This window comes from Prunus dulcis, chromosome 1 (genome assembly GCF_902201215.1).
Source record: "Prunus dulcis chromosome 1, ALMONDv2, whole genome shotgun sequence".
NCBI lineage: Eukaryota > Viridiplantae > Streptophyta > Magnoliopsida > Rosales > Rosaceae > Prunus > Prunus dulcis.
Window position 1 is genome coordinate 24,138,254 of NC_047650.1, and position 12,345 is coordinate 24,150,598.

Sequence of the window (12,345 nt, forward strand, 5' to 3'; positions counted from 1 at the left end):
TCATCCTGTTACTGTTTGGCATGACACCAGTTAAAGATTTATGATCCCGTTTAGTGCCATACCATACCGAACAGTACAGGTAAATAATAATCCTAATTTAATTTCAGTTCCTACTCTCTCTCCCATAGACATTTAGACTCAGCTTTGTTTCTCCCCCATCCTTTCCTTTCCTTCCCTCTATCTATTCTTCTCTTCTCCTTTCTCAATCATGATTTGAAGCCGTAATTCCCAAATCTTCCACCATCAATCGATCTCATCTTCTTCTCCTCCTCCTCATCTCTCTCTCCCATTCTCTCTCTCTCTCTCTCTCTCTCTCTCTCTCTCTCTCTCTGTGTTCTTCCCTAAACTGGTGGAAAATGAATGCCCCAACCCAAAACAATAATAAGTTAATAACCCTTGCGAATACTGCAACTGCCTGTAGTTCTCTCTCAGGCTTACATATTTATTAATGGTATATTTGAAAGAAATTGATATGCATTTGACCCAAACTCTGCTTTTTATTATTATTATATTATATTAATTATTTAATATATATATATATATTTTTTTTCTTACAAATTACTTTCCTTTTTCATTTACCAAAGTAAATGGCTAAATAAATAAATAAATAACAGGTTTTTTTGTTTTTTGGGTATCAACATTGATACCTAATCATACCAGTCCCGTTTAGGTCCGGTATGGTTTGAACGTGTTTTCAAAAACTCTCTTCCCTTGTCATCCCATCCAGATTCCCTTATCCGAGATTAACACCGAAATGACCTCTATCCCGTGTCATCCCTTACCATGCCCAGCCCTAATTCAAAATACCAAAAAATGTCATTGGTTAATACAAACATTAATAATTGAAATTATTAATTAAATGAGGATAATATGATAAATTCACACTTTTCATATAAAAAATAAAAATAAAAATCAGATAATGGATCCTATTTTTATGGAACACAACTACCCATTATCTTTTTTAATTCTAAAATAAATTTAAATTTTTGTTAAAAATGCATCTCGCAAGTGCGGAAGCTCGTGAGGAAATACTAGTATATATATTATATATAAAGTAAAAGACAAAGAATGGTAAAACATTGAAAATATCAAAAAAGGCCATTGGTTAATGCAAACATTAAGAATTAAAATTATTAATTAAATGAGAATAATATGGTAAATTCACATTTTTTCATATTAAAAAAATTAAAATTAAAAGAAAAATTAGATAATAAATCCTATTGTTATAAAATACAACTATCTATTATATTTTTTAATTATAAAATAAAATATTTTTTTTTTTTCAAAGTCTCTCACAAGTGCGGAAACGCCTGCAAAGAGACTAATAAAAAGAAAACAACGGAAAATTGGGGGAAAAAAACGAGATGAGAATAAGAATGCATTGCAGCAGCCTTGTATTAGTGATGATATCAACCTGACGCGCGTTTCCGTCCGCCCACCCAAGCTAGACACGTCACCATCTCAGTGGGTCCGGCCTCTCTCTCTCTCTCTCTCCTCCCGCTGTCCCCATTTTTCCACTTCTCTCTCTGACCGAACTGCCCTGCCCCTACTCCCTCCTTTCCCAAGCCTCAATGCCATGCACCTCGTACGGTCAGCAACATAACGGGCAGTCCGGGCACCCATACTCCCTGCCCGTTTTCTCCGGGCAGCTCGATTTGCTTTTTTGTAGTCTTCGGTTCAATTGAAAAATAGGGAAAAAAAGAAGAGAGAGAATCGATAATTCAGAGTATTATAAGTTTATAACGATATTTTGGAAAATATATAAAAAAATTTCACCCAACTTTAAACTGGTCAGCTTGTGGGAGTTCATTTCTGAGATTTATGTGTCTTTGAGCAGTCATTTCTGGGTAAGACTGAAATTTGGTTGTTCCTATCTGTTAAAAACGGACACTTGCTCCTTGGTTTTTGTCTTTTTCCTCACTAGCTGATCAATTTTGAGCTTCAAGGGTTTGTCAAGTTTGATCTACTTTCCGTGTGATCTCGCTCTTTTCTCAGCTGGGTCATCCCTTTTTCCACCAAATTTAGTTGGGTTTTTGAGGAAAGTTTGGAAATTTCAGAGCTTTCTGGTGATTTTTTATATGGTTTGTGTGGAGGGCTAGAGGCAGTTTTTGACTGGTTTTGTTGTGGGGGTGGGAAAGTTGGTGGTTGGGTTTTTTTTTATGGTATCTGGATTTCATTCTTTAGGGTTTGTGAAAGATGGGTTTGGGAGCTGAGAATGGTAAAGTGGAGTCTTGGAGCATGTGCAAATCGAAGGTCAGGAAGAAGAAGAAGAAAGATGACGATGATGTGGAGGAAGAGGAGACTGGGTGTTGGGTTAGGCTGAGGTTCTTTGGGAGCTGCATTTCTTCAAGATCCAAAGTTGATAGCTCAATCAGTGGAACCAGTACTCACTGTGGTAACTTTCTAGTTTCTTGGAATCACTTTTTACTAGCTCATATGCTTCAAGTGTTCTTGTTGATTGCTTTTTAGGATTGTTCTGTTGTTTCTATTTTAGCTTGTGTAGTCTGTAGTCGTACAGTTCTTCCTTTCTCAGCCATATCATGTTTGTCGCGCATATAGTCGTCATAGCCAATAAAATTTAGGCCTGGAGATTCTGTAAGTAATTTTACAAATAATTGCTGTTAACATAGCCATTTCTGCTTGGGGCGCCTATAAGTTGGCTGCATTATACTACTATGGTCAATCTAAAGAGCTTTGCTCTTGATGGATTCTAATCAAAGCATGAAGGTCCCCATTGTTCGTGAAGATTATACCTGCAATAACCTGGTTAAGTTTTGGGTTTGGAGGCTGGTTTTAGAGCTCAAACCCAATTGAGCCCTTTAATCTCTCTCTCATACGAGAAGGGGAGATTGGTGGCTGGAAAACTTCTTGGTCCTGGAAAAACATTTCACAGAAACATGTGAGCTTGCTTTTGAGAACAAGAGTTATCCATCCCTGCAGTCTCCTATAGCGGGGAAACAATAATTTGAGTCCTGACTGTATGACTAAATAAATACATAATAAGACATACGTTTTAAGGCAACTTGAGTATGTTCTGCCTGATATTAAGGATGAAGGGTTAGGTATTCTGATGTTATACTTTCTTTTGATTTGTTGTATGCTTTGTGTAAAACTTATCTGCTTGTGAGGATTTTCTCAATATAATACTGGTTGTGAGTTAGGGACAGCGGGTTCATTTATAATTACAGGATTCGCTAGGAGATGGTGGGAGCATGCAAATAAAATTGTGGTAGCAGTGGTGAGGATGTGTCATACTGGTATGGAAAGTGAAGGCGTAAGAGATTTGTTGTTCATAGAAAATAGATTTTATGGCTTTAGGAATATTTTTCCTGAGGCGACGAGGTTGGAAGAGTGGTCATCGAATTGGGTATACAGTAATTCTTGATAAAAACTGGTTTTTGAAAATACATGATTCATGTCAGATGGCTGTGCTTGGTGTCTAGTTTAGATAATCTTCTAATTTCCTATTCAACACTTATTGACCGATATGATAGTCAGATTAAGTCTATTTAAGGTTTTATCCTGTGTTGGTCATGTGTAAGTCATGTGTAATTCTTACATCAGGTCCTATGCATGCTTAAACTTAATTTGCTTAGGGGCAGTGTTTTTTCAACTTGGTGCTATTAAAAAAAAACACATTTATTCTTTATTTTCAGTATTCTAATGTATTGGTTTCTTTTTTGGGGTTTGCAGAAACTAAATCCACAAATGATACAAGCAGAGACCAACCAACTGCTACTGTAGTCTCTTCCTCAACCACTAGTAACACAGAAAGTAATGCATCCACTTCCAAACTTGAAGAGGAACTTAAAGTTGCTTCGCGGTTACGAAAATTCACATTTAATGATCTTAAATTGGCAACAAGGAATTTCAGACCTGAAAGTCTTCTTGGTGAAGGTGGTTTTGGTTGTGTGTTCAAGGGGTGGATAGAAGAAAATGGAACTGCTCCAGTAAAACCTGGCACAGGGCTTACTGTTGCAGTTAAAACTCTTAACCATGATGGGCTTCAGGGTCATAAAGAATGGCTGGTTTGGAACTTTCCTGATTTGTTTTAACTCTTATACTACATAATGTTTTGCTGTTCTCTGCCTATGTTGTATACAATTTTTTAATTCTTGTTCGGCTTTCTATGTGTCAGGCTGAAGTAAATTTCCTTGGTGACCTTGTCCATCCAAACTTAGTTAAACTTATAGGATACTGCATTGAAGATGATCAAAGGCTGCTAGTGTATGAGTTCATGCCTCGAGGGAGTTTGGAGAACCATCTGTTTAGGAGTATGTAACTGCCTTTCTGAAAATCTAATTTTCATTCAATCCCATTTAGAAGTATAGTCTTTTGGCATTCTCTGATAATATCTACTATATGCAGGGTCCTTGCCTCTTCCATGGTCAATTAGAATGAAAATTGCATTAGGTGCTGCTAAAGGTCTTGCTTTTCTTCACGAGGAAGCAGAAAGACCTGTTATATATCGGGATTTTAAAACCTCCAACATCTTATTGGATGCAGTATGCCCTTAAAACTTTGACAAACTCACATATTCCCCCATAATATCATTCACCTTTCTAATAAAGTACCATTACAGGATTACAATGCCAAACTGTCTGACTTTGGACTTGCCAAAGATGGTCCTGAGGGTGATAAAACCCATGTCTCCACCCGTGTGATGGGAACTTATGGTTATGCAGCTCCGGAATATGTAATGACTGGTGAGTGCAGTTACCCTCAATCTTTTATCTTCCTAACATAGAATGTCTGCTATTTGTACCTATTTATATTTTCTTAAAAGGATATCTTCCATTATCTGGAGTTGTTATTTATACATTAGCTAGGTCCAAAGAGAATGCTTATCCTGTAGGATATCACATTTTGGATACATGTAAACACGTCTTGATGCCTTGTTGAAGTCCAAGTAGATTCACTTGTATTTTGTTGCAGGACATCTTACATCCAGGAGTGATGTCTATAGTTTTGGCGTGGTTTTACTTGAGATGCTGACTGGCAGAAGATCTATGGACAAAAATCGACCGAATGGTGAACATAACCTTGTGGAATGGGCACGGCCACATTTAGGCGAGAGAAGAAGATTCTACCGATTGATAGACCCCCGGCTTGAAGGCCACTTTTCAATAAAAGGTGTCCAAAAAGCTGCACAACTAGCTGCCCATTGCCTTAGTCGAGATCCTAAAGCCAGGCCCCTAATGAGTGAAGTTGTTGAAGCCCTAAAGCCGCTGCCAAACCTCAAGGATATGGCAAGCTCATCATACTATTTCCAGACCATGCAAGCTGACCGCGTTGGGTCCAGCCCGAATACCAGAAATGGTGTCAGAACACAAGCAGGATTGCTAACAAGGAATGGGCATCATCAGCAGAGGAGCCTCTCAATACCAAATGGTTCCCATGCTTCTCCATATCACCATCAATATCCCCATCAATCACCAAAACCTAATAGCAAACCTTAAGATAGGGTTGGCAGCTGTCTGTATCATTTCCCACCCCATTGTCAGCAATCATTTTCCTTTTTTTTTTTCTTTTTTTTTCTTCCTTTTACCTCTTCTTCGGTATAGATGTATCATCTGTTAAAGCATTTGTTCATGGACAACTCAAAAAGCAACAGAGAAACATGTTTGCTTGATGTTATGTTTAGAGTGATGACCTCGAAGTAAGGGCATGTGAAGTTTATTGAACAAATTGTATTGGTTAGAAATACCAAGACAAGATTGTTGCCTCCCGTTACATTATATCCTTTGTCATCTTGTTCCATAGATGAATACAAGTCCTTGTTTCATGGTCGTATGTCATATCCCTTTCTGGTATAAAACAAAATGCACAACTTTGGCTTAATTAAGTACATGAGATGAACCAATTTCAAATCGTGGCCTTATATTTTGGACTTGGTAAAAAGCTTGGCGCCATTCAACGAGAGGAGGTGGGAGAGTGATAGCAGGGTTGGTAGGATCTCACCATCGGATAGCAATATGTAGCATAAGATAAGAAAATTTAATTTTAAATTGAAATAAAATCATTATGGGCATATTGTGCCACAACAGCTACAGCTAAGAGTCAACTGGACACATTTCCAAAGTGGCTTATTTGCATTGAGCCCATACCACCAAAAAAAGAATACCCATAAGACCTGCCTTCTGTTATTATTTCTATCAATTAGATATATACATGCTCCAACTCCTCCAATGGTGGCACATGTATTTACATTACCATCTCAGCCTTGAAGACCACTTCGTTAGATGCACTAAACTTAATCCCTGAAGAGGTTTTATTTTTTGTTCCTTTCTTTTTGGAGGATCTTCAAATGTGAAATCCACTTCATCATTGTAAAGGATCAATCTTTCATGCAGCCTTCCTGGTCAGCTGCTCTTTGGATGTACTCTCGAAGATCTTGTCAGCATTTCCAACCTCAAATCCATCTCGCCTGTGATGCTCTTTGACCTGTGCAAGTTGCTAGTTCATAATTGTGCAACACCAAAAGCAACTTGAAAAACCCAAAATACCAACGGACAAAAGTTTGGTTACCTCTTCAAGGGGTAGATTACTGTACTGAGGCAGCACCAGGCGCTCAGCAAACTCGATATAGGAGCAGGGGACTGATTCAGTTAGACCATCAGAAAATTGGAAATGAATTGAATCTGCGACAGTTGAACTTTGCTGAAGAAGGCCATCGGGGCTCACTGTTAATGGAAGAAGTAAACTCATAATAATCAGCATTGAGTAATATGCAATAAAAGATATTGCAAGAAATTTCACTTAACTCAACTTNNCTTATGGCAAGCCACATTAATTCAGTTGATGATACGCACAAAGGCCCAGTCATGTGTTCCAACAGACATATCAGTTTCTGAATACCAATAATATCATTCCCTACTTTCCTATAAAGAAATTATATCAATCTCTATCTCTGTCATCGTTCTTTTTTTTTTTCTTCCCCTTTTTATTAACAGAAGATGATGTATATTTACTCAAAACCTTAGCAAGACGCTAACTGCATTTGCATGTTCTGCCTTAGAATGAGCAGCTTAGGTACATGAAAATGAACATGGTTTAATCTATACTCCTAGTATTATATCAGAAAGAAATATTGAACATATACAAAAATCACCACAAGATCGCTCCGAAGACATGTTTGTTGTGCTACAGATCATGTAACAAACCTTTCAGAGTTCCCCCTTCAGAATTCAACTTGAACCCATTCTTCTCAATGAACTGATTGAGGTTTTTAATATCTCTCAATCGAGATTTCAGCTGATGAGTTGAGATAGTGGCATGGTTTAGTGCATACCCATTGACAAGGGTCCAGGCAGCATATTCGCTTTCCCTACATATCCATAAATCAGATATAAGCCTTATATCATGCGAGAAGATAATATGCTACAATATTCAAATCTAACCTCTTTATCTAAGATGTGAAAATTTTGCTTATACAAACGGTAAGATATGCACATAGGTACACAATGAAAACCAAGTACCTAGCCAATTGTTGAAATTCAGAATGCAATGGCTTTTCCCACGTTAACGATCCCAGTGCACTTGCTAGAGCAGCATGTTTATTTCCAGAACCAGATATTCCAGTGTACTTTTTGATTATATCCTGAATGTTGAAGAACACTCTCAAGTTTCAACTAATGGGAAATAGGACAAATATCAAAACATATTTGCGATAAACAGAGCAACACACACACACACACATATATATATATATATATATATATATATATATATATACCTGAGTTTGTGGACTCATCTGATCCACAAGAAGCTCAGATACAAACACTCTTGGTAAAGGTCCATTAACACCACTGCCACCACGAGAAGTTGGAACACTGGGAGGAGAAAACCACAATGCTCTCAATTTTTTAGCAGGGAATCTTAACTCCTCCCGAGGCGTGTACCCGAAATCCAGGAAAAATTTAGCCATGGAGTCAATCCCATAACCATTCACCTATTGATTGTTCCAAATGAAAACCAACTTCAATAACAATGCTAACAAGATCAATTGAAATGAATGCATACATATGCATACCTGTTTAATGTCTTAATAATGAAAATACAAATCAACACTATTCGGTATTAATTGAAGGAAAGAGAAATTACCCCAAATGTCCTAAAAGCGAAATGATCATAGCAAATTTGGTCATCAGCAACCGACCCAACGAGCTCCAACACTGCTTTTGCTGTTGGGTTCCTGCTCAAGTAGACAGCCTCCATACTTGCCAACACTTCCCTGAAAAATGATTCACCTCCCTGCAATCCATTTATGTATATAAAAATCATAAATAAATAAATAATGAAAACCTTGATAGATGAGAGGAAAAAACCTGGAAAGGGGAATCGTGGGATCCATTGTCAGATTTGGAGCTACAAATGGTGGACATGTATTGCTTGTTGGTGAAGATTGAATATTTGAGGGGAGAAAACGATGATTTGTTGAGGGAGATGAAATTCCTGGTGATGGGATTTTTTGGGTTAATGCTGGGTTGGCGAGGAGTGAGAGAGTAGAAGGATGGGGGCAAAGTTGATGAGGAAATATGAGAGCCGTTGTTAATGGCTGATGAGCTTAAGGGCAACATTCTGGACAGTCTCATTTCTCTGGTAGCTTCAAATTTCAATCAATCAAACGCAAGACCTTCTCTCTCTTTCTCTGACGTATTCATATAAAAATCTTCTTTCTGTTTGGTAATGCTTGCGTCCGCTTCGAGCTTAGCTCCACCCGCCACCTGGACCTTCACGACAATGCCTCCTCGCTAGGAGAAAAACTTTCCTGGCACGGGGATAGGGTAAGAAATCCACCTAAGTATCCCCATTCAATGAGCTCTTGACAGCTGTCATCCAAAAAAAATTGAGGAGAAAAAAAAAATTTGTCGCCTCTTGCTCCTTCATCCTCCGCGTACTCTGCAACTCACACCCTTTTTTTTTTCCTGAAATCAAACCCCCTCTTTTTCTCACTCATCCCTCCCTCTCTTTTTCTCTCTCTTCTTTCCTCCCTCCCTCTCTTTCTCTCTATTTGCATCAGCCAAATCAGAGGTTGATAGAAAGAGAGGGAGATATTGGCCTCTAAATCTGAAGTCAGCCACCTCAAATTTGGAGGCTGGCAAGGTCGTCTCGCTCACTGTTGTTGGCCTGAGAGAGAGAGAGAGAGAGGTGAGGATGAGAGAGCCGACGAGAAGAGGGAGACGAAGCCAACAACGATGGAGCATGAAGGAGGGATAGAGACGCAGAGGATGAATGATGGCGGTGTGGACTTTGTCGCCGACGTTGGTGGATGTGGCGCAGAGCAGCGGTCTGGAAGAGAAGACTAGATGTTTGTCTGTCGAATTTTTTTTTTTTTTGGGTGAGTGTTAAAGTGAAGTTGCAGAGTAGGCGGACAACGGAGGAGCAACAGGCTTCAAAAAAAAAAATTTCTCATACTCGGTTTTATTTGCTGACAGCTGTCAAAAGCTCATTGGGTCGGGATACTTAAGTGGATTACTTACCTGGCATCCCCGTGCCAGGAAAGTTTTTCTCCCATGACTAGGGTGACATTAAAATATTAAAATAATTATTCCGCTAGTTCGGATATATTACTGTCGCTAACAAAACGTATGGATATTATTGTGTATCTAGATGTACAATTTAGGTAGATGAGTAAGAGGATTATGTGAGTAGTGTGTGTGAATTTTTGATACAAATTTTGTAGCGAATCTACATTAACTATTTATAATTTTTACAATGTGACACAAATTTAAAGTAGTCTTTTACACAACTAAAAAATTCATGAAAATGTTATTGATGTTATAAAAATAAAATAATCAGAGTATAAAAAGTACCACTGAATATTGGGAGTAGAATTATATTTGCTCTTCTGGTGTTTACACTGACATAATTTTCTTTCAGATAGAACTCACTAACACTCATATTTCACACTCTCTCTTCTTTCCTCTCACTCTTCCTTTTTTCTCTTTCTTTCTTTCTTTCCTCTCTTCTCCGTTGGTGTAATTTGCTAAGCAATAGGAAGCCTATTTATACGCAAATTGGATGGCTTACCCAACATCATCATTAAGCCTTTTGAATATTATTTCATTCTTTTCTTTGTAGGGGATATGCTTCGTTAAAAATCTTGCCAGTAAAACCCAGTGGGACAAAAACTGGTCGAAGGGAAAAAGAGTACATAATCATGTGTAACATAAAATTCTGTGTATATTGACAGGCGTGTGACATTGCCACGTTAAAATCTTGCCAGGAAAAATCCAGTGGGATAAAAACCTGGACGAAGGAAAAAGAGTACAGTATGTGAAAATCTTTATTGACAGCACGCTCCCCCTGATGCTTGGCAAATATCTTTTAAGCCATACTGTTGATCATCTTTCTGAATGTCATACTTGACATTGCTTCTGTGAGTCACTCTTGTAATATTGTTGGATGCTACCCCTGAGAAATATCTCCCCCTGATATCTTCATGACTATCTTTCTAGAGGGAAGATCTTTCGGATTGAGTGAATGATGTAACCATCAACAATTCATGTAGTTAAGTAAGCAAATGTATCCCGAGTGAACTATCTCTATGTAAATCATAGAAATTTCCAGAGTCTGCTAATCAAACAAAACCTAGGCTATTTGTAAGTTCACTTGAAAAGAATATGCCCGTATATGGTTTTATGTGGAGATAACATCAAATATGTCTCATATCATCCCAAAGTGGTGGTGATGGAGCTAAGTTCTATCTGAAAAATATAATGTCTGGTCCAGTATACTTCCGAAAAATCATTTAAGTGCCTAACGGATAATCCACATAAAAATGCTTCAATATTTTCTTAGTATAAGTAAGAATCTTGTTGACATAATGCTCAATCTTTAGGCCGAGACAAATATTTCTTGAACTCTTCAAGAGTTTTGACCAAGTATTAATTCTTCAGGAGTTTTGATCAATTATCAACTCTTCAGGAGTTGTAATGTGTTGCAACCATATCATAATTAGTGTACTCACTGAGGCAATTTATATATATTACTATTGAGTACAAAATTTGTGCTTCAGGCACATGCCCTTCAGAGACTTACTTCATGCAATTTCAATCCTTCAGGGATTTAAGGGATCATACTTTATGACACATTATGTAGCTTTAACCCAGCTATTTATACATCTTTAGGGAATCGCTTCTGGCGATATGCTCCGTGCATTTAATAACCCTTAAAGATAACATGTTGGTCTCCATAAATATGCAATAAGAAGGCACAATTGCATTTATAAACCAACATTTCTTGTTTCTACCAAAAACATTGTGTCATACAAAGTGAGTATATTCCTCTTTATTCCAACACTCATGCGTAACCTTCAGAGTTAACATCTTTTTGGGGTTCGTACTATGGGTTTGTTCTTTCACGTTCATTCTCATCTGTAATGGAATTGCCTCTTTCCATTTATGACCAATGATATTGTCAACATTTAATAATAGAACATGGTTCCAATCAACACAGCCCATTGATGATTTGAGTAGCTACTCCAAAACCAAAAATTATCATTCATTAATTCGTGATCCCACCATTCTCATGTGCATGCGCATGCATCAATTATGAACATTTCTTTGCTTTTGGGCACCTAAGCCACTTCAGGGGCTTTTATTGTTTCTTTCTAGACAAACATCTCTTATAGGATGAATTATGTGAGAATGTGGATCTTAACCTCTAATGGAGCGTTATTTTATAGTAGGGCATAGATAATCTTCATTTAGGGAGTTGAAACATTTAGAACCCATATATTTGTCATGCTGCAGGCATGCCATAGATTAATACATACATGTTAATTAATTGTCCTTCTGGGACTTTGAACCATATAATTTGCTACGCATTAGGCGTGCACCGTATTAATATTGACATGTTAATGGATTGTCCTTCTAGGACTTCAATCCATATGATTTGTTATGCAACAGGCGTGCATCATATTGATCACTGCTATACTCATGTTCTATTCTTATGGGATTTTAATCTATGCAGTGTAGTAATGTATTCAACTTGCAATATGTGAAATTTGCATTAATAATTCATGAATACATATCAGAATGATACAAGCCATTCTTCTGGAAGGGTCATAATACAAGTCGTTCTTTTGGAACAATCTATAATGCAAGTCATTCTTCTGGAATAGTCTTTTGTATTGCGTTCTTCTGGAACGGCCTTATCTCCCCATTTGGTTACCTTTAAGGATGTCGTACAAAATATCAAAATAAGAGTACAAGCATGAAATAACACAAGTATTGCTTACATCCTTAGGTGGGAGAAACTTTGCTTAAATATCATTCAAGCTCGTATCGGCTCAGCAAATACAATGTAATGTTTGATGATCTAGTTATATCATGCAAGAGC

General features: G+C 37.6%; 2 protein-coding genes across 3 annotated transcripts; one reads left to right on the plus strand and one right to left on the minus strand.

The window, feature by feature from the left end:
• Window positions 1–1,679: 1,679 nt before the first annotated feature.
• On the plus strand, window positions 1,680–5,793 carry LOC117616426 (probable serine/threonine-protein kinase PIX7). The gene is made up of 6 exons (XM_034345745.1): window positions 1,680–2,395; window positions 3,694–4,028; window positions 4,139–4,274; window positions 4,369–4,505; window positions 4,583–4,706; window positions 4,936–5,793. Exons 1-6 carry the CDS (start codon window positions 2,197–2,199, stop codon window positions 5,457–5,459), a joined length of 1,455 nt encoding a protein of 484 aa, XP_034201636.1. The 5' UTR covers window positions 1,680–2,196; the 3' UTR covers window positions 5,460–5,793.
• A 190-nt stretch (window positions 5,794–5,983) lies between these two features.
• On the minus strand, window positions 5,984–9,355 carry LOC117616427. Of its 2 annotated transcripts, XM_034345746.1 has the most exons (7): window positions 8,328–9,354; window positions 8,104–8,253; window positions 7,736–7,951; window positions 7,479–7,600; window positions 7,164–7,327; window positions 6,529–6,683; window positions 5,986–6,444 (listed from the first exon to the last, which is right to left on the minus strand). In XM_034345746.1, exons 1-7 carry the CDS (start codon window positions 8,592–8,594, stop codon window positions 6,346–6,348), a joined length of 1,173 nt encoding a protein of 390 aa, XP_034201637.1. In that variant the 5' UTR covers window positions 8,595–9,354; the 3' UTR covers window positions 5,986–6,345. The 2 variants fall into 2 exon arrangements, with proteins under 2 accessions (XP_034201638.1, XP_034201637.1); XM_034345747.1 differs by lacking the exon at window positions 7,736–7,951 and having other exon boundaries at window positions 5,984–6,444; window positions 8,328–9,355.
• Between the last annotated feature and the right edge of the window lie 2,990 nt (window positions 9,356–12,345).

What these genes read in the sequence shown, in the direction of transcription:
- LOC117616426 (XM_034345745.1), top strand. Translation starts at nt 2,197, where the DNA reads ATGGGTTTGGGAGCTGAGAATGGTAAAGTGGAGTCTTGGAGCATGTGC. An exon ending in AGGGTCATAAAGAATGGCTG is followed by an intron (nt 4,029 to 4,138) that starts GTTTGGAACTTT and finishes TCTATGTGTCAG; the next exon opens with GCTGAAGTAAATTTCCTTGG. An exon ending in TCCGGAATATGTAATGACTG is followed by an intron (nt 4,707 to 4,935) that starts GTGAGTGCAGTT and finishes ATTTTGTTGCAG; the next exon opens with GACATCTTACATCCAGGAGT.
- LOC117616427 (XM_034345746.1), bottom strand. Translation starts at nt 8,594, where the DNA reads ATGAGACTGTCCAGAATGTTGCCCTTAAGCTCATCAGCCATTAACAAC. An exon ending in AGATGAGTCCACAAACTCAG is followed by an intron (nt 7,601 to 7,735) that starts GTATATATATAT and finishes TTCAACATTCAG; the next exon opens with GATATAATCAAAAAGTACAC. An exon ending in TGAAGGGGGAACTCTGAAAG is followed by an intron (nt 6,684 to 7,163) that starts GTTTGTTACATG and finishes TTCCATTAACAG; the next exon opens with TGAGCCCCGATGGCCTTCTT.